At 41.9% G+C, this 21,525-nt stretch overlaps 1 protein-coding gene across 1 annotated transcript in view; it reads left to right on the forward strand.

The window, feature by feature from the left end:
* LOC309558239 (hexosaminidase D-like) overlaps positions 1–19,623 on the forward strand; it is a 115,292-nt gene extending 95,669 nt beyond the window's left edge. Inside the window, exons 7-14 of the mRNA XM_082261278.1 lie at positions 1,080–1,263; positions 3,021–3,092; positions 10,659–10,863; positions 16,213–16,295; positions 16,372–16,450; positions 16,589–16,687; positions 17,967–18,056; positions 19,108–19,623. Of these exons, the coding sequence (XP_082117404.1) occupies positions 1,080–1,263; positions 3,021–3,092; positions 10,659–10,863; positions 16,213–16,295; positions 16,372–16,450; positions 16,589–16,687; positions 17,967–18,056; positions 19,108–19,300 (1,005 nt within the window). The 3' untranslated portion in view covers positions 19,301–19,623. The remainder of the gene's footprint in view (positions 1–1,079; positions 1,264–3,020; positions 3,093–10,658; positions 10,864–16,212; positions 16,296–16,371; positions 16,451–16,588; positions 16,688–17,966; positions 18,057–19,107) is intronic.
* The last annotated feature ends 1,902 nt before the right edge of the window (positions 19,624–21,525 follow it).

Genomic DNA, 21,525 nt, shown 5'->3' on the forward strand with positions numbered 1-21,525 from the left:
AAACTTCATTCTTTATAATTATGGCTAGTTCTGGACATTACACATGATTACCAGATTATAGGAGCGATCTTACCATTGATGGTAATTATTTCCCTGCTGAGAAGGCTTTTTTAGTTCACAAAATGTAGACAATGATGCCTTGTAATATCAACATTAGGCTTCCATCTCCAGGAAATGTGCATACACATTATGCAAGAACAATCAATTATCTTAAGCCAGAAAAATAGACATACAAAACATGTTTTTTTTTTTTTTAATGCTTTTTTTTACAGACCAAAAAATGAAAAAATTTAATTGTACAGATCAACTTTTTAAATGTAATTTATCCTAGAAACATGTTTTTTTGTCCCATGAACGTTCTTGGACAACCAAACATTCAACCTGAAACTGTTTGTTTCTTCAGATCGCTATCTAATTCTAAAGCTGGCCATACACTGGTAGATTTTCAAACAAAATTTTGTATGGACATTTGTACAAAAGTTCACATGAAAATTTAACAAATTTTGTTGTAAAATAATTTAAATGTCATTTGCTTTTAACAGTCGATTCTGGAACACATGGACTTTTGTTAAACTAAAACCACATACACTGTTAGAATTTTTAATTCCTTCAGGAAAAAAAAAATCATCCTGCTCCTTTAATTTTTCATATCACTGTGGTCAAAAACAAAAGTTGACCCCATTATTGATCAATTAATAGAATGAACGTTCATAATACAAAACATTTTTAAAACATTTTATGGGTATATGGTGTGCTTAAAGCTTAAGGTCAACTGTCAAGAGATGGTGGATGTAATATCTGAAGACTTAAAACATAATTCTAAGATTTGTCAATAAACTTACATTGTCATTTTTGTCAAGTGTGTACGTAAATGCTGGGCGCATAGTACCTAAAATACTAGCTAAGATTTTCAGCCAGTCAGTAGTTTCCAATGAACACACAACCTTTCTGGCATTTCTCTTGGACTTGGATGGTGGATCCAAGAGGAGAAACAAAAATCTTCCACCCATATTGTCTTTTGTTGGTTTGATCCATAAAGTGGGACCTTTTCTAAATGATCCTTTTGCATCAACCTCCAGGTCTACCACCTGGGAGAAGGACAAGATTCCAAGTCCTGGCTGAACAATAACAAAGGAGACCTGGGGAAGATGTACCTGACCCATCTGAAGAACGTGGTGGACTTCCTGCACACCCAGTACCCTGAGAAGAGTCTGCTCATGTGGGATGACATGCTCAGAAAATTCAGTGTAGAAACCATTAGCGGTCAGTCTGTCTATTAGCTCTGTAAATGCTATGATTTTTAATATTTCAGATGGCCCCTTATTTATGTTCTTATAGCTGAATGCATTTTTATGCCATGCAAGGACCACAAATTAATATTGTTAGATGTAATGGCCGCATTAGACCAAGAAGTATTTTCTGTACGTGCTGGAAATGTTCTTGGCCTAAAAAAACAAATGCAGCCACCACATTGGGGTGGGGCCCTTTTTGTTTTTTGGTTACCTTTTAAAGGAAACTTGGGCTGAGAGTATTTGCTGCCATTGATGACCTATTTCTGAAAATGCTAGGTGCCTGGCTCTATCTGTTTTTTCATTTCTAAATTACTGACCTGGAACAAGCATACGGATTAGAAAGTCAGAATGAAGTTAGAGCTTCATACATACTCATTTTAGGTTAAGCCTTCGTACTTCATACTTGCTCATTGCAGGTTCCTTTTTAAAGAGGAACACCATTAAAAAATTCTGAATAAAAAAAGGAGACAATCAATGAAAAAGAGCTTTAAAAGGACTGGTTGCAAAAAATTGTTGAAACCCATCCGCTTCCTCCCATATACACAATACACAACTTGTTTTGTATAGGGAGGTGCTCCAGTCTTCTTTCCAGGCTCAGGATATGGACGTGCAATTGAAGCTATGACATACAATGCAGGACTGCTGATCCTGCATTTTACTGTATGTTATGACGTAGGCAGGCAGTGGCCACATGACCAGAGTGTCTTCAGGGGACCAGCTGTCCTTTGGGGTAAATGCCTCTGGAACTATGGTGTAAAGTAAGTCATACCTTAATAGATTTCTAACTCTAATAGATTCCTCCATCCACAAAAACCATGTGGTTGGATGAGTCCCCCCTGCTTGGCTATTGTGTTATGCCAACTGCTGGTGTTGGCTATGAATATACCCAAACAGTGCCTTCTGATTGGCTGCAGGCCAAGTTTTGTCCCAGCCCCAAGTTTTTGTCAGTCTAGCAGGGCCACCCATTGTTAGAACTTCAGCCAATTCCTCTGTATTAGTCAAATTTTTAGCAGTCTCTGAGGAAGAGGCAGGGCCTCGAAACGCATCAGCCCTCCGTCTCCATGAGACATTGGACTTTCATAAAGAGACTGCTCTATGGAATTGAAATGCTGGAACATTACGCATGTTTGTGAGTAGCTGATTTTGAAATTTATGTTATTAAAAAGCCCGCTGAGGATAATGCGCTAGGCTGGTGCGCCCCTTTCTTTGTTTTTACTTGCAGTGTTTGGTTGACCACCCTCGGGCGTAGAGGGCAGCAAAGCTTAGCCATAGTGGATGCCAAGTGTGAGTTCCGTGATAGAGGCAGCCTGAAGACCCAGTTCTGAGCGCAGGAGCAGGGTGCTCAGCATCTCTATTTTCATTTTTTGAAAACTTTTAGCAGTACATGGCCAACCTAAAGCTGTCCATACACAGTTTGTTTTTGTTTTTTTTCTTGTTCAGCCAGCGTTTCCCCAATTTAATCAAATGATTGACTTCTGTCTAGGTTTATAGCCACACAATGATCAAAACTTGGCCAATCCTTGTTGAAGGGAGATCAGCAATGGCAGTCTCTGTATTTCTCTCAGTACGTTTTTCCTTTTAGACTCCTATGCACCCACCGATCCTCAGACCATTGCTCCTCACTCTTATGAGCAAACAGTTTAGATCAAATATGATGCATTGCACTTACTAGTGATTTTCTAATATTAAGATACTGCTCTGTGTCTAATGCTCAGCAATCTATTGCAGCTGCTGGAATTACGAAGTTTGTGTCTCCTGTTCTGTGGTTATACCATACAAAATTCAACATGGAGCAAACTGGTAAGTCACATATAGCCACTTTTCTGATTGGTCAGGGTGGAAATAAAATGTTTTGTAAAAAATTAAAATCCTATGGATTCTTAGACTGATATACTATATAATAATACACAAACAATTCAAACTTCTCTAGTAATAATTCCATAGTGAGGAAGCAACTTGGGAGTTGAGGCAGTTCTGACATTGTCCAGAAGTGAAGATCCTATGTTCATGTAACTGAATGGAATCCATTAATTGTTTTGAACTGTAATCCTGGTCATCTACATTATAATCCTATTGTGCAATCTTTTTTACAGTTACCAAAACGTCTTAATGTGAGAGTCCGTTTAAATGGTATCCTATTTTATAGGCCTCCTCAATATATATAGTTGCTCTAGATCTAAAGCAGATTGTACGATCCTATTAGAATTTGTATGTTCATCTTTATAGCCAGGAAAACACATTTGTTAAGCCATTGAAACCTTTCCTATTTTGATGAATTTCTAAGAATAGTGGAGGTCCATTGTTTTCAGTGAATCAGACCTAGCTGAAAATCTGTTTGAGGGCGGGGGAAGTAAAGGGTCCCAAAAGCCACTAAAGGAGGCTGGATGTGCTACAGGATTTGGCTGCCACAAGCACCATGATCCTACAATGTGGTGTGAAAGAGTGAGGCCCTGTCACTGTGAGATTAAGAAATTAATGAAAAAATGACACACAAATCTCAAAATTGCAGTCTACAAAGTTCCAGCATGTGCATTGTAAGTAGAGAAAGCCAGTGCTGTATCTTGGCCTAGGCCAACAAGGCTCAGGCCTAGGGCGGCACTTTGCAGGGGGGCAGCAAAAAAGCTGCACCCTGCACAAAAAAAAAAAAACAGCCTCCTCCCGGTTCCCACAACAAAAGGGTCTCCGCCGGCTTGCGCTACACTTTTAATATAGTGCCAGTCTTATGGGGTGAATTGGGCCAGAGGGCAGAGTCCAGGAGGCAAATCGGTCTGGCACCCCCATAAAGCAGTCAGTGATGAGGCTGCACTGATGGGCAGTAGTGAGGCGGCACTGATAAGGCGGCACTGATGAGGCTGAACGTGTGGGAACTGATGAGGCTACGCTGATGGGCACTGATAGACTTGTGGTCTGTGGTTCACAGATGACAGGGCAGGTCGTAAACAGTAAAGGGCGTGGCCTTTACAGGAAGGGTTGGGTCATATGTAAATTAGGGGGTGAACAAGTTTAGTCAGGCCTAGGGCAGCACAAAACCCAAATACACCACTGGAGAAAGCTCTAAGTTTTCTCTGGGTTAGGTCGTTTTGGATTGGGGCCTGGAGCTTGAAGGTTCCAAAGCATCTTGAGCAGGACAGAACCTTCAATTCTGTGTCTGGATTTTGGGAGACACCTACAGCCTGTGTGAGTGTACAGGAGCATCAGGATTGTTAGAAGTCAGATCTGGGAGTAGCTCTGAGCAGTAGGAGTTGTAGTTTCTGCCATTTGAAGACCGTGCCCTGTCAGGAGAGCTGGGAGTTTCTGCTGGAGACTGCATCCCTTGTGAGGGGGATCCCTTGCCTAAGGACTGGGAGAGTCAGGACAGCTACCTGAGTGTAGGGCAGTGGTCCTCAACTCCGGTCCTCAGGGCCCACTAACAGGCCAGATTTTAAGTATTACCTTGGGGAGATGCAGACTAGAGTACTGCAATCACTGAGCAGCAAATTATATCACCTGGGATGGATTTCAGTTATCTTGCAAACCTGGCCTGTTAGTGGGCCCTGAGGACCAGGGTTGAGGACCACTGGTGTAGGAGACCAAAAGAGGGTCTGATAGATTGAGAAAGTTGAGACCGCTACTGGGTCCAGGGAGCTAGAGGAAATCTGGAAGAGGGAGCAAGCTTGAACGGCTGGAGGACCCCATTTAGAGGCCAGGAGTGGGCCTGTCTGCAGTGAGGTGCTGCAACCAAGGATGAGTGAGCCAAAATAATCCATTGTTTGGGAGACTCGAGAGCAGTGGTGCTTCCAACAAATGAGCCAGAGAGCTCTGCATTTTTTGTAGCTTGCTTTGTGAAGTTGAAACCCCTACGGGGGAAACTTTGCTAGAACTTTTGTGCTGAAATATAAGTGGGCTGCCATGCCTTTTTAAAACTGATGTGACATAAACAAGAATGCTTAGTTTGGCAGATTTTTGTGTTTAAAGCTCAGTTGAACCTTTTCAATGTATTACTCTAGTGCAGTCAGACTACATTTAAAAACCCTGTTCTGGCAGCACATAGAGGAGTTGGACCACTGCTCTCACACAGTGCATTGGCATGACTCTCCAGCGGTCTGGCACGTCCCCTGTACACTTCTCTGCCTGCTGCCAACATAGGATGTTTTAACCTTTGTGACCCAATTGTAAAGGTGTGGGTGCTGCTCAGACTAGAGGTACTAGTCTATAGCCGACCACTATTAGTGCTGGCCAGGAATGCAGCTCCTCACGGCTTCAAGCTTCATTGAAGCAAAAGGACTGTCTATAAGCCTCACATTGTAACAAAACCACGCTTAGAGGATGAATGGCAGCCTCAGCCTGGGCTCCGGCCAGGCCATGCCCCCAACTCGTTTCGCTCCGCACACACGGAGCTTAATCATGGGGTTGGGCATCCTATTTATTTATATATATAAATGCATAATTACTATTACAATAATGAATCCAAAATGTTCGATTTGTAGGGGAGTAGTAGAGCGGTGTAGGCAGACATACCAAAGCCACTTAGTTGTGGGTTGAGAAATAAAGATCTGGACAGTTTATTACCATGTTTGATCAGTGATGCCTCCAAGAGTGGTTGACCTGCAGGTGACTGCCTACCTTTAGAGACTTGAAATCAATCTGGCTGAAACCAGTCCTATTGGGCAGCTGTCCCCTGTGCTAGGACCAGGGAAAACTCTTCCATTGTAAAGAATTACAAAGCATATATAAAGCGCAAACTGAGGTACCCCAATATAGATTACATACAATATACAATTACACACTAAACACGGAAACAAGTATTCTAAAACCTCAGCTGGTGGCAGGTTGTTATTTCAGGAGAAATTATTTGCCCTGAATGGTAACCGTGATAGTAAATCTAGCCCATACACCAAAAGATTTTTAAATGTTTGTAAAACATTCGTACTGAAAATTCTCAATTAATACATTGCATGACTTGACAATTGTTCAAAAGTACTTCAAAATTGTATTTGCTTTTTATTTTCAATTTTGGAATGAATGGACTTTCCTGACTGAAAACCACTTATACTTTTTTCATTTGAGAACAAATTTTACATCCTGCTCCTTCAAATTTGCTCATCAGTGCGGATGAAAATGAATGGCGATTTGACCCCACTAACCATTTTTTTTTTTTTAAATGAACAAATGTTCCTAAAACTAACATTTTAAACAAAATTCTACTAGTGTTTGGCCATATTAAAGTTACTAAACCCAGGAGCCTGCATTCATTATATCTGGTCTCCCACAGTACACAGAACATGGAAATGCAATAGTTTTAGTTAATAGAATTTGCCAAATACCTTTTCTCATCAGCGGTATATAGCAGTCTTGTGTCTTGAATCAGTGTTTGGTTAAAGCTTGTAAGAGGAGTTATCATACTGCATTGGCTGACCTATCAGGATGCAGGACCCCTGACCCTCTGTCTGGACAGTGTTGATTGGCCCTGTGCTGATCACATGCACTCTCCCAAGAAAAAATAAAAACTCTAGCAATACACACCAAACTGAGCATGTGCAGCTTGACCCCTTCCATCTATAATATCCGGAGATGGATTGGGGACAGTAAAAGCAGGGGAGGATCAGAGAGGACAGGTTCAAACTGCCTTTTTACACATTGCACAGGATTAACCCCTTAGGTTCCACAGTGAGTATATCAAGCATGCTTTACTACATATACAGACTGATGTTACTGTTATGGGTTTAGTTTAGTAACACTTTAACAGTGCACTCCCCATCCTGACCCATTGTGCAAATGTTGCCAGTGATTCCTCTGTCATAGCTGCTGCTAAACCTCCCAGTGTCTGGCACTAAGCAGAGCAGTGATGTCGCTCCCTCTGTCATTTTACAGTGCTTGGGCCTAGCGATTGGCACTGTCCAATATACCCCACATTACACCCGAAGCACAGGCAACAGCTGCAACAAAGGAACAACAGAAGAGTGCTGGCAAGATGATTATCAATGGGTCAGGATGCCCCTTTAAAGACACTGTCACGTTAAAGCGGTTGTAAACTTCCAGAAAAAAAAAAATAAAACCTGAAAGACAAAGGCAGAATGAGCTAGTATGCATCGGATTCTAGCTCATTTTGAAATACTTACCATAGAACGAAGCCCCAGCAGCACCGCCCACTCGCCGCTGACATGGCCGACATGTTCACCCGTCTTCTTTCTGAGTTTGCATCCTCTGGTCATCTGATTCGGAGTCACGATGACGTCACGGAAGCCGCTGTTCATGGCACAGGGCTCTGAAGGAAGGGCACGGGCGGCTGTTTCTTCAGAGTGCATACTCCAGTGATTTCACTGGCTGCATGTAAGGTAAATATATCCTGAATAGTGCATGTTTAGGAGATATTTACAGTACCTATAGGTAAGCCTTATCATAGGCTTACCTATATGTACAAGTTACAGAGGAGGCTTTACTTACTCTTTTAAATAGGCAGTGTGTCTTTAGGCTGATCGATTTCACAGAGAAAAAAAAAACGACAGTTCCCCTTTAATGATGAATTAATCTGTTGTACAGGTTTTCAGGTTTTTGATTTATATACCGATTTAGGCTGGATTATGGTATTTTTTTTCTTTTTTTTTCTTTTTTTCTTATGCCAGTGAGTGAGGCACGACCGCCACTGTGAAAAATCTTCTGTTTGTCCGACATATTATCGCAGCATTTATAGGCTGATTTTATGCTTTGCCGCTGTTTAAAAATTAATGTCATATCCTAATGAAGAGTGAGATTTTCTGGTATTGTAAGCCTCACATCCGTGCAAAGCACATTAAGGAGCTTATCACCGAGATTAGCTTGTAAAAAAAAAAAAAAAAAAGGCACAAGAAAATGACTCGAAGCCATTGGTAATAAGACCGCTTATCTGCATTTATTAAGACCGAGAGACTGGGACTTGCCTTCAATGCCGTCACTTACTTACAATGCGTTCATGGATTATTGCTACCATTTCTCATTTCTTATTCTAGAAGTAAACCACTAATGATTTAGTCAATTGGGGATTTAAAAAGTCTGGACAATTTCCCTTTATTGGTGAAATGACCCATTGCAAAGATTTGCCATAATGCTGGAGATATTTAGTGTTAGGTTTTTCAATTTATATGTCTGTTTAGACTGGGTTATGTTTTTTTTTTACATGCAAAAGGTTGAGACGTGAGCAAACATGAAAAATGTTGTGTTTGCCCTCAATGGGTGTTTCTATTTTTTCTATTCAGCATTTATAGGTTGATTTTAAGCTTTGCTGCTGTTTAAAAATTAATGTTCTATCATAATGAAGAAAAAAAGATTTCCTGGTATTGTAAGCCTTACATCCGTGCAAAGCACATTAAGGAGCTTATCACTGAGATTAGCTTGTAAGAAGGCACAAGAAAATGACTCGGAGCCATTGGTAATAAGGCAGCTCTTCTGCACTTTTTGCCACTGGGGGGCACAGTAAATTTAATTCTAGGAGGGGGTGCTGTCATAGATTATTGCTAACTTTTTTTCAATGCTTAAGCCGGCCATACATGGGTCAAAATTCAGCTGGTTCAGCAGGGACCAGTGAGATACTATCCATGTATGGGCAGGCTGTTTGCACACAAGTCGATCTATCTGGGTACAATCAGCCTGTTGGATTTTTTACATTCGATTACCGCCAGCAGCTGTAATCGTTGTGTGCTGCCGGCCAGGAAGGCTCCCTGCTTGCTTAAACCCCCCCCCCCCCCAGGTCACCCCCCCCCCTCCTGGCAGAACACAATAGTTCTGTAGGAGGCATTCCCCCATCAACATTGACTGTGTTGATAGGGGAATCAAGGGATTTTCTTTTCATCTATGGGCTGCTTTGGTCTAGTAGGAAAAAATGTATATTCTAGTCCAGCGGTTTTCAACCAGCAGGCCGTAGTCCTCTACTTGGCCGCAGGCTTCCCTCTCCAGGGCCTCCAGAAGGCTACAGATATTTATTCTCCCACAGTGCCTCCCAGCTCCCATATTGGCCCAAAGTGACCCTCCTGGCTCCACAGTGCCCCCCAACCTCACCACATTGTGCTATCCAGTTTCCCACAGTGACCACCCAGCCTGGTGCAGAGCCTCCAGACCTCCATAGTGCCTCCAACAGTGTCCCTCAGTGCCCCAACCTCCCACAGTGCTCCGTACAGAGACTTCATCCACCATGTCTGTTGCATAGTCCCCTAAACCCCCCTCCACCACAGTGACACCCAATCTCCTCCAAAGCCTTCCAACATTTTAATACGTTTTGTATTCCCATACTTTTATTGTGAGAGTATAAACTTTATTCTTTTCTGTTGGAGCATGAAAGGTTTTGGAAGATCTTTCACCAGACCCTCCTCTCAAAAAAGGTTGGGAACTACTGGTCTTGTCAATTTGGATTAATAAAAATTAGACGAAAGGAAAGTGCTTGTATTGCAAATAATAAGGAACTTTTTATAAAGTGATTTTTATGAGCAAAACACACAATTAACTTTGATGCAGATTCTTCTTTGTGCTTTAATCATCTCCATATAGACTATAAACAAAACTCCCGCCAAAAATGACAAGCAAATTAACTTTTGATTAAAGGATTAAATAATGGATACAGCTTTTGCTGCAATATTTGCCCTCTATCCAGAGATTTCCTTCCCTGTAATGCTTTTTGTGCCACTAGATGTCATCAGTCCACTTCCTCTTGAGTCCAGGGTATCCTATACTCAGTCCCAGCCTGTGATTGGACAGTAAAAGGAGAAGCAGTACAGTAGAAGCTCATCTCCGTCAGTCTGCTCTCTCCTTTTATCAGCATACTTCTTGTTAACACTTGTACTGATTGGCTCCTTTGCTTCTTCTTTTCACACTCCAGCCCTGTTGTACAGAGACAGGTCACATTCATACTTACACTGCTTGTATTTAAAAAATGAATTTAATGATCAAAGAGTTGCATTAATTTGTGTATTTTAATACAGTATCTGCCTAGAGTTCAGCTTTCTGTCAAGCTCAACCTTCAGGGTAGACCCTCTAAATGCATTCCAGGTGCATAAAAAGGTGTGTTAACAGTTGGTTTTCTTTAAAAAGCAGCCACAGCCTGAGTAGTAAAGCCTGTCCCCTGCCTGCATGCTGCAGGGAAGTACCCTTGCTCTCATTGTAAAAAAACAGTGGTCTCTCTGCAGAGGTCCAACACACCCCCTGCTGAGTCAGACCTATAGATCTGCAATCATCAGAGAGCAAAGACTTTCCTGATTGGAGAGTTATAGGTCTGACTCATCAGGAAGTGTTTTGGCAGCTGAAATCCAGTTGGTAACATAGACATTTCTTTTCACTTTTATCAATGAAGAGGAAGTTCTATACTGTATAGGAAATTGATTCCTTTTCATTTAACATTTATATAATTTTCTTCCATCTCAGAATCTTTTATCTCCAAATATGAAAAGAGTGGATTTTCAAGTATTTGGTTTGCAAGTGCTTTTAAAGGAGCATCAACTCCAAACCAGATTTGGACACCGATGGATTTGCACATGAAAAACCACCAGCAGTGGAAGAAGGTCATTGATGGGATGAGCAAGTTCCCCAAAATCCATTATAATGGGATAGCACTGACAGGGTGGCAAAGGTGAGATACAAAAGAGCTTGGTCTCTCTGGAGAACATGCTGCAAGCTGGACAACCAGCTATGCATCCAAATTTGGAGGCGTTAAATATTTTTCTAATATGATTGGTTTCTAGCAGGAACACCTATTTCTTCTTCTACACCAGGTTTTATTTAAAAAAAAACTCCTGTGAATTAAAGCGGACCTTCATTCCTTCGTTCATCTTTCAATCTATTAAATCTTCTGCCCTTGTTGTTTTAACTTTGGATAGTAAACATTTTTTTTTCTGCCAGTAAATACCTTATACAGCCCACTTCCTCTTTCTTGTCTGGTCATTAGCCTAGGCCAGTGATGGGGAACCTTGGCACCCCAAATGTTTTGGAACTACATTTCCCATGATGCTCAAGCACTCTGCAGTGTAGTTGAGCATCATGGGAAATTTAGTTTTAAAACATCTGGGGTGCCAAGGTTCGCCATCACTGGCCTAGGCTAATGATATCATGCACAACTCTCGCTCTCACTCTCGTGAGTTTGCCAGCAAATGAGGAGGGGTGAGTCCTAGGAAAGCCAAGGAGACCTGAAGAGCTGGAGGGGGCTGGATGAGGGCAGAAATAACTGGAGACTGCAGAGATCCATGCATATTCATCAAGAGAGAAATGTTCAGGCAAGCAGTGGTGTTTGTGTATAACTGTGTGTGTGTGTGTGTGTGTGTTTCTATGTAAGTCCAGGAAGTGAACAGGCAGCAGCTTCAGCTGCCCACAGTTAAAATGGCTGCAGCCAGACTTAGTGGAGAGAGATTTCTACAGCATATTTGGCAAGTACATAATCACAGTATATGTAAAATAATATGCAAAGTGGTTGGAGGGAAGCTTCAGAATGCAATTATGTTTTTATTATAAATTATGTGAGCAGACTGCAGTTCCCCTTTTAGCATGAAAACTAGTACAGAACATGACACTGACATATACTGCATGGCTGCAATCACATGAAGGACAGCCAGAGGGCAGCAGAGAATTACTTTTAAGGCAATAATTAGCAAGTACAGCCAATTAGTTAATGGGCAAGTTATCCAAAAGGAACCAGAAAGCCCTAGGTATAAAGCAATGCAAAGCGCAGCAGAATGCAAAAAGAGAAATATTATGTCATTTTAGTACATGCTCATTACCTAGTCTGGGTGATCCTATGACTGGACAACTATATTAAAAACATTTGCAGGAAAGACCATGAAAAAGACAGTCACTACAAAAGGATCACAAAGTTTTATAATAAATTGCGATACTTTAATCAAAATTATAAAAAAATTGAAAATGATGACAATATTACCAAATATAAAAAATTTAATTAAACTATTACTTTTCCCTCTGGATTAAAACCATCTTTGGCAAAGTTGTCATGAGTGGGACATCCCCATACACACTACACACACGCTCATACACGGACGTCATGATGAATCCCCAGCTGCTGGGATATAGCACAGGTACTGCCTTACCTATTCTGATCTCCAGATAGCTGTTTCCAGCTTTTTGACCCCCTCCCCCCCCCCCCCCTTAGTGCAAGGTATGGATATCAGGTTGCCACGTCTTCATCCTTGTAAAATGGAATATATATTATTATTATACAGGATTTATATAGTGCCAACAGTTTGCGCAGCACTTTACAACACAAGAGCAGGCAGTAAAGTTATACATATATGAATTATACAGGTTCTGTGACTGATTAAGGTGGTAAGGTTCTGCATTTAATTAGTCCCAGAGCTTGTGTAATTCATATGTGTTTAGTTTCATGGGCTCATTTACACTTGTTTTGATTTTAACCCACATTAAAGCGCCTACCGCTTCAAAATGCATTGTTTGTGTTTTTTTATGCTTCCATGATACTTTTTGAGAAGCTCACAGTGTGCATTAGACGCTGTAGTAAATTGGCTAGAGTTCACTTAATTTACTGGTTGCAGGTCTTCCACTATCATCTAGCACTTTTCTCCCAAGTCTTGCTGTTCCTGGCCTGCCCTTTTCATTGTCATTGATTGATTTCAGTTCTTTTAATCATAGAAGCTCATCATCACATGTGGGTGTCGGCTAAAGGAGGTCTGCATGCATATACAGCCTGCCAAGGAATGCCCAATCCTCCAGACTGACATCCAACCATTGATGCGTTTTGATATTTGCATAACTGCTCTTAAGAACAAGCTCACTGCTTTGGTGCTGAGGGCTCTTGGGACAGGAGAATCGGCGACTCTAGGAACAATATATAGGGGGTGAACATAAGATACCACAGTGAAAACTGGAGGGGCACTCAACATTTTTCACCACTACATCATACCGCTTAACAAAAGAAGTACATATATAACATATATATATATATATATATATAGAGTTACAAAATACAACCGTAATGCAGTATGCAATGATACCTTTTTATTGTACTAACCTAACACTTAAAGACAAGCTTTCAAGAGTTTTCCTTTCTTCCTTAGGTATTGTTTCAGACCTGAAAAAGGGGAAAACTCTTAAAAGCTTTTCTTTATAATTTAAAGCAATTTCAGCAAACAGTTTGCGCAGTAATAGTCCCTAGTATTGGTGCCAGTTTACGCAGTAATAACCCCTAGTATTGGTGCCAGTTTATGCAGTAATAGTCCCTAGTATTCGTGCCAGTTTACGCAGTAATAACCTCTAGTATTGGTGCCAGTTTACGCAGTAATAACCCCTAGTATTGGTGCCAGTTTACGCAGTAATAACCCCTAGTATTGGTGCCAGTTTACACAGTAGTAACCCTAGTATTGGTGCCAGTTTATGCAGTAATAACCTCTAGTAATGGGGTGCCCAACTTTTGAGGAGTGGGGGCCACTTTAGCGACTTGGTAACCGGTCATGGGTCCCAATGAGCGGAGCGGGCAGATGACAGGTCCATGTCCACTCAGCATATGCAGAGCAGACAGACACAGCCCGCTGTAATAACCCGTACTGTTGGTTCCAGTTTATGCAGTAATAACCCGTACTATTGGTGCCAGTTTACGTAGTAATAAAGCCTAGTATTGGTGCCAGTTTATGCAGTAATAACCCCTAGTATTGGTGCAAGTTTATACAGTAAGAACCCCTAGTATTGGTGCCATTTTCGCATTAATAAAGCCTAGTATTGATGCCAGTTCATACAGTAATAAAGCATAGTATTGTAGTATTGGTACCAGTTTATGCAGTAATAACCCCTAGTATTGGTGCCAGTTTACACAGTAATAACCCCTAGTATTGGTGCCAGTTTACACAGTAATAACCTCTAGTATTGGTGGCAGTTTACGCAGTAATAGCCCCTAGTATTGGTGCCAATTTATGCAGTAATAGTTCCTAGTATTGGTGCCAGTTTACGCACTAATAAACCTTAGTACTGGTGCCAGTTTACGCAGTAATAGCTCCTAGTATTGGTGCCAGTTTATGCAGTAATAACCTCTAGTAATGGGGTGCCCAACCTTTGTGGAGTGGGGGCCACTTTAGCGACTTGGTAACCGGTCATGGGTCACAATGAGCGGAGCAGGCATATGACAGGTCCGTGTCCGCTCAGCATATGCAGAGCAGACACCGACACAGCCCGCTTTACTCTATGCGCCCTCCGATCCAATCCACCCAGACTGAGGGGGACAGATCCCCTTCTGTTTTTTAAGTGGATATGATTGGAGATAGGCGGGTGTAAAGGGACACAAGTCTGTTTACATCTGCCACTCTATATAGGTGAATGGAGGGTCTGATTGGTTCCACCTGAAAAAAAGACAAGCTGACCCGATCGCGTGAAAGGGGCCTAAAGCTGCTTTCACACGGATGCACTGCGGTTTACCTGCACCTCAACTGACATCAATCTTCACTTCTTCCTCAGGATTCCTGCAGGTATCGCTATCTGCTGCTGCCCCCTGTGCGGGTATGGCTCATGGCTGCTGCTGGCTGTCCTCCAGGGCTAGTACTGCTGGCGGGTACTGCTGGTGGGTACTGCTGGCTGGTACTGCTGGCTCCTCTGAGATACCAGAGGAGTGTGACAAGAGCGGCGCTAGAGGAAGCATGCAGTTGCAGTAGAAAGCAGAGCCGATGTTTTTTGTATCACTCCTGTCAGAGTACGTTTGGTATCACTCCGCCTGTGACAGGAGCCAGGACTATACAGGAAGCATCGGCTCTGTTCTTCACATTGATGCTAGGGGATGGCGGGTTGGGATTCCCGCAATCTTGGCTTACCGACCCGCCATCCGAGAGCAGGAGGTGGGATGCTGTTGGGGGGGGGAGCACAGCATGGCCCCCTCTGTCCCCCTCCCCATTGATGCCACTGGAGAGGAGTGTTGAGGCTGGGGGCTGTGATGTTTTCAGGAAGCTATGTAGAGCGTCCTACCAGTCATAATCTGCCAGCATTGCATAGAGATCTAGAAAAGAGTAAAACAAAAAAAAAAGTATGTAATGAAACTGGAAAAGCTTTACTTAAAAATGTCATTAGCATGGAAAGGGGAAAGGAAGGAACCAGAGAAGGCAAAATATAAGCAGATAAAACAGTTTTAATTTTCTCCCCACCCCGCAGGTGGCAGCCAGCTACTACAAATACATGCCATCAGACCCACTGACCCTGCCTGGCTGGCATTGCATAGCCTATGCAGAAAAAAGTACTTATCAGGTTTAGCTCCAGCTTTTGTGCATTTATGATGTTCATTCAATGCATTTCTTTGGCTAGTGCTGACACCTGGCGACCTCCAGCCATTTAAAGGAGAGTAGCTGTAGCAATTGGTATGAATGAGAAGAGCTGTGTGCATGCGCTGGGCGTGAGCAGGACTTTTTTATGCAAAGGTTGTGCATGTCCACGCAGTGATCAGGTCATTTATAGATAAGGTATATAAAAAAATAAAAAAAAAACATTTCTGAAGATCTTTCACAAAAAAGCCAACCAAGGCAGATCCCATGCCTCTATGCAGACAGAGGAGCAAATTACAGCATCACCAAATCTCATTATTTTTAATTTTTGAAAAGCCTCTTTTTTTTGCTATGAACGAAGAAGTCTCCCTCTTGTGACCTTTTTAGGCGCATTATGAGAGTTTGTATTAAAGACTAATAGAGTTTATTTTTTTTTTTCTAAGTGCAGTACATCTTGTCTAGTAGACATTCAATGAGAAAAGAGCCATCAGCAAGGTAACAAAAGGAAGGACCTGCTTATAAGCAAATATGGCCTTATCATGTATATAGAATAACAGGTACTGATCATTACCATAATAGATGCAGACATGCTGTAGTCCTACAAGTCCCAGGACCAGCTCTTACAGAAGGAAGCTTTCCTCTGCCAGATGTACACCGACCACTGGTTGCTGAAGGTACAAGATATCTACCCCTGTATGACATTGGTTTGTCTCTTCCTGTAGGTATGACCATTACTCTGTTCTGTGTGAGCTGCTTCCGGTCGCCATCCCATCTTTGGCGGTGTGTTTGAAAACCCTGAGATATGGTAAGATCCACAGAATATCACATGGAGCAGGTCATCCATGCTGCTGTGACCCATCTCATGTCCTTCTCTTCTGCAGGTCAGTTCACCGAGGAAGCCAAAAAGGAGACCGCTCTCATACTGGGCTTCAGCAAGATTGATGTACAGAAGAACACTTGGTAAATAACACTTCATACACACCAGCTGTAACTTTCCCAATCCCAGAATGCATTCATAAAATCAGTACGGTACTTTGTGTCTACGGTATGAAACTGAATCATGGAGTTTGTTACAGATATCTGTCTCTTTCAATTTAGTGATGGGACTGGGGCATTTCCCGGAGCTGAAATTTACAGCATGGTGAAAAAAATCCACATGGAAATGAAACAGAAGGTTCGTGAGATCACAGAGGATAGGTGAGAATCAATTAGAACTTTGCAAACCCACTAGCCAGAGCATGTGGCCCCTGCCGTGCTATACTGATTGTGTGACACTTTCATTGCCATTCCAATCATGTGGCTTCTTTCACTGCTGTTCTGATAATGTGACCCTTACACCACTGTCCTGATAAAGCAACCCTGTATGGATATTCTAACCATATGACTCTTTCACTCAAATGCTGACCATTATACTTCTTTCTCCTCTAACTTCCTGATAATGTGATCCCTTTACCAGTGTCCTGATCATTTGATCTCTCCACCACTTACTTGACCATGCGACCCCTCTACCTCTAACCTGCTCATGTGATCTTTTCACCACCTTTCCGATAATGTGATCCCTCTACCTTGTCTTAAATATGTGAACCCTCTACCATTATCCTAATCATTTGATCCTTCCACCACTAACCTGATCATGTGGTCGTCTACAACTAACCTGATCATATTATCCCTCTACCACTAACCTGCTCATGTAATCCCTCTACCACTATTCTGATAATGTGATCCCTCTGCCACTATTCTGATAATGTGATCCCTCTGCCACTATTTTGATAGTGTGATCCCTCTGCCACTATTTTGATAGTGTGATCCCTCTGCCACTATTCTGATAGTGTGATCCCTCTGCCACTAACCTGATTGTGTGATCCCTCTGCCACTAACCTGATTGTGTGATCCCTCTGCCACTAACCTGATTGTGTGATCCCTCTGCCACTAACCTGATTGTGTGATCCCTCTGCCACTAACCTGATTGTGTGATCCCTCTGCCACTAACCTGATTGTGTGATCCCTCTATCACTAACCTGATTGTGTGATCCCTCTACCACTAACCTGATTGTGTGATCCCTCTACCACTAACCTGATTGTGTGATCCCTCCATCACTAACCTGATTGTGTGATCCCTCCACCACTAACCTGATTGTTTGATCCCTCTACCACTAACCTGATTGTGTGATCCCTCTACCACTAACCTGATTGTGTGATCCCTCTACCACTAACCTGATTGTGTGATCCCTCTACCACTAACCTGATTGTGTGATCCCTCTGCCACTAACCTGATTGTGTGATCCCTCTGCCACTATTCTGATAATGTGATCTCTTTACAACTAATCCGGATCTTGTGGCCCCTGCTGTGCCATCATGTAGATGGTAGATCATGTCACCTCAGAGGTTGCTCTCTTGATAGTTCTGTTGACAATATTATGCTGTTTTATATCTTGTGTATGATATAATTTATTGATTTAACCCTTTCCTTTCACAGTGAGATCAGTGCCTGGTTTTCCCGTTACCACAGAAAACACCAGTTTGCAAATCCACATAAAATGGAGACCTTCAGCGCCAAAATCTTAAAGTATGAAATAATGGTTCTTTACACATTTTTTTGCAGAGCTGTTTTAGCTACACATCATATATCATATATTTCGCACATCCTCCTACCAAAGTCTTTTCATTTTTTTCTGAATATATATATATATATATATATATATATATATATATATATATATATATATATATATATTCTGAAAAAATTAAAAGACTTTGTTAGGAGGATGTGTGAAATTTATGTTATATTTTATCTAAATTTGAGGCTCTAATATTCAGCGAGTACTATAGTTATTTTTAAAAAAAAAATATTGCCTATTCAAATTTAGTGGCCCCTTGCAGTTATATCTCACCTTGACTCTGCTGTAGGCCAATGGTACACCCTGAGCTATAGGCAGCTGTTTGCTTGCATCATGACTGTATTTAGTTATGGGACCCCAATAGACATTAAAATATACACAGCTTTGGCTGAAACAAAAATTATTTTTTTATTTAAATAATCACTAAAAACATAGTGGTGGGGCTTGAATAAAAGAATGTCATCACTTAAGCAAGCCTAAGGCATCATGATCTAGAACAGGGGGTCTCCAAACTTTCTAAACAAAGGGCCAGTTTACTATCCTTCAGACTTTAGAGGGGCTGAAATATGGCCAGTGGTAGAAAATGTCCTGGCATTGATACCAATGCCCAATCAATGGTGTCAGAGGGCGGCCTAGTGCCCCATCATTGGTGTCATTGAGAGAAATAGTGCCCCATCGTTGGTGTTAGTGAGAGGAATAGTGCCCCATTATTGGTATCAGTGGGGAGGAATAGTGCCCCATCATTGATGTCACTGGGAGGAAATATGCCCCATTGGTAATGTCAGTGAGGAATATTGCCCCAAGGGCTGGATAAAGGCAAGCAAAGTGCTGCATCCGGCCCCCAGGCCACAGTTTGGAGACCACTGATCTAGAACCACAGCCATGGCAACCATCCAGATCACTGGTGCTGGAGATGTTGAGGTTATCTACAGAGGTTTGTAGGCCTCATGGTGAGTTGTCACTTTATGACCTAACTGATGATGTTTCCCTCCCCCCCAGAGCCAATGAGGAGTGGGAATCTCATATACAAGCTCTCCGGACTCAGATGGATTCTGTCTACCTCCCAGACACTGTGGAAGAATGGATGGAAGAAAATGTCAACCCCATCATGGATCATCTGAGAGAGCTGGCCAGGGACTTCCAGGAGATATTACCTTTAAACGCCCGTCCCAAAGTCATACCAAAGAAATGAGTGCATATCCTTGGATCAATGGAGATTTCCTTACAATGCCAGTAGAACTTTGTTCAAAATACAAAGCAGGGAAAAGGGTAATGTTCTACAGAATACCAGATTGGCACATTTCCACAAAAGATCAAGTGCACTAGTGTGCTAAACAGTGTGTGGTATCCCACCATTGTTTTCATTGATGCGGTTGCCTATGCACTGTGTGTGCATGTATGGGTGTGTTTAAGTCGATATCTTGATCAAGCCTATTCATTAGAGCATTGTAACGCCAGGAGATGTACACTATAGAGTAACCGCGGTGACCTCCTATTTCCAATAGGTTCAGTCCCTTCAGAAGAGCTTGTTCAGTTAAAGAATCTGCTGAGCTGAATTACCCAAGTCTCCTGATATTTCATTGGCAAGATCTCCCCACCACTGCCCTGTTTCTAGCCATCTTGGAACCTTCATTATTTCTGCTACAGCAGGGGTGTTCCTAGGTGTTCCCACTTCTTCTGATGTATTCTCCATAATAAAAAAATAATTATTACAAATAGTACAGAGAGAGAGAAGAACCACACTCATGAATGTGTTCAGAATGGGACACTTCAAGCTCAGAGATCTTTGCACTGGAGATCCCTAAGGAAGTATCTCCTGGAAGTTCAGAACTGGGAACTTCTTGTTCAGAGATCTTTACACTTCAGATCACTAAAGAAGTGTCCCCTGGAAGTTCAGAACTGAATACTTCAGGTACAGAGATCTTTGCACTTGAGCTCCCTAAGAAACCGTAAATTATAATTTGCCATTCAGGGCAAAGCAACGGGTTCTCTTGGTGGTTTAACTTCCACCTATCCCCCACTGTTTGCCTGCTGGGGCCCTAAATTAAAAGCTCTCTAAGTAAAATTTTAGTCTCAGCTTGAATGAGAAAATTGACAGGTGACTTTTAACTTAATGGCATTTGCAAAAAAAAAAAAAAAACTCTATTGTAGGATGCTAAACTTCCACTTAAACTGTTTTGATGACCATCAGATGAATTGTGGATGCTGTGGGATTCTGCACCTTGCATATCACCATTGCTCTTTGTATTGCTTTATTTTAGATGTCTAAATGTGAATATTTCCAAAAATTTAGAACTTTTAAATCTGTCTCTATGATGTAGATGATTTTTATTGTTGAAAGCAGAGGTCTGTTTTTAAAAAAAAAAAAAAAAAAAAACACCTCTGGTCAGTCCAATGACGTCATGAATGCTTTCTCTTTGACTTCAGCGGTGGCACTGGGCAGTCCTTACTACTGCCACAAACAGTGCTTATGCGCTCATAGTGTAAGCGCAGTTTAATGCACTGTTACTCGGAGCCCAGACTTCATCTATGTCATCCCGTGTCAGAGAAAGTGAGTTGAACTTAACCCAGAAGACTGAGGACATTACTGTGGGCAACTGCTCTGGATGGAAGGTGAAGGTGCTGCTAAAGCTGATTTTATTTTTACTATTACTGGGCTATTTTAATTTTTTTTTAGGTTGGAGTTTATATTTTAAAAAAAAAACAGTCTGAACTGGCTAAATCTGTATATTCAGTCTTTAATTGACGGCCTTGTTTTTGAAAGATTTCCATTCATCCCCTTATTTAACTTAATTTACCATTTCTGAGCCTAAAGCCCACCACAGATGGTTCAAACCATCTATGGGCAGGCTGACTGTATCCAAGTCGATCCATCGATCGCCTTGGGTATAACCAGTATGTCGGATTTTTTACATGCGATTATTGGCAACGGCTTTAGCAATAATCACGGTTTTCTCGCAGCAGGGATGGCTCCCCACGCCCCCCCCCCCCTCCCCTGGGTGAACACTAAAGCTCTTTGGAGGGATTCAGTGTTACTAGAGGAATCAAGCAAATTTTTGCAAAAAAGAAAATCACTTCTCTTTAGCCTTACTCCTTGGCAAGTAATTCCAAAGGCTTAAGTTTTTTTTACCTTAAAGTGATATTAAAGGTCAGTTTTTATTATTTTAAAAAGAATAACTTACCTGTTATACTTACCTATTCTGTTCAGTGGTTTGCTGTGCAGCACCGGTCCTCTTCTTGTGCTCCTGGCTCCTCCCTCTTGACCAGTGCCCCCAGTAGCAAGCCTGCTTGCTATGGGGGCACTGGTGTGTGCTCGCTCCCAATCCCCGCTGTATGCATCCATAAGACACATAGAGCTGTGGCTTGGCCCCACCCCTTGCTTTCTCCTCGTTGGCTCACTGGCTGTATTTGACAGCA

The sequence above is a fragment of the Pelophylax lessonae genome (assembly GCF_965119305.1).
Source record: "Pelophylax lessonae genome assembly, chromosome: 6".
Taxonomy (NCBI): domain Eukaryota; kingdom Metazoa; phylum Chordata; class Amphibia; order Anura; family Ranidae; genus Pelophylax; species Pelophylax lessonae.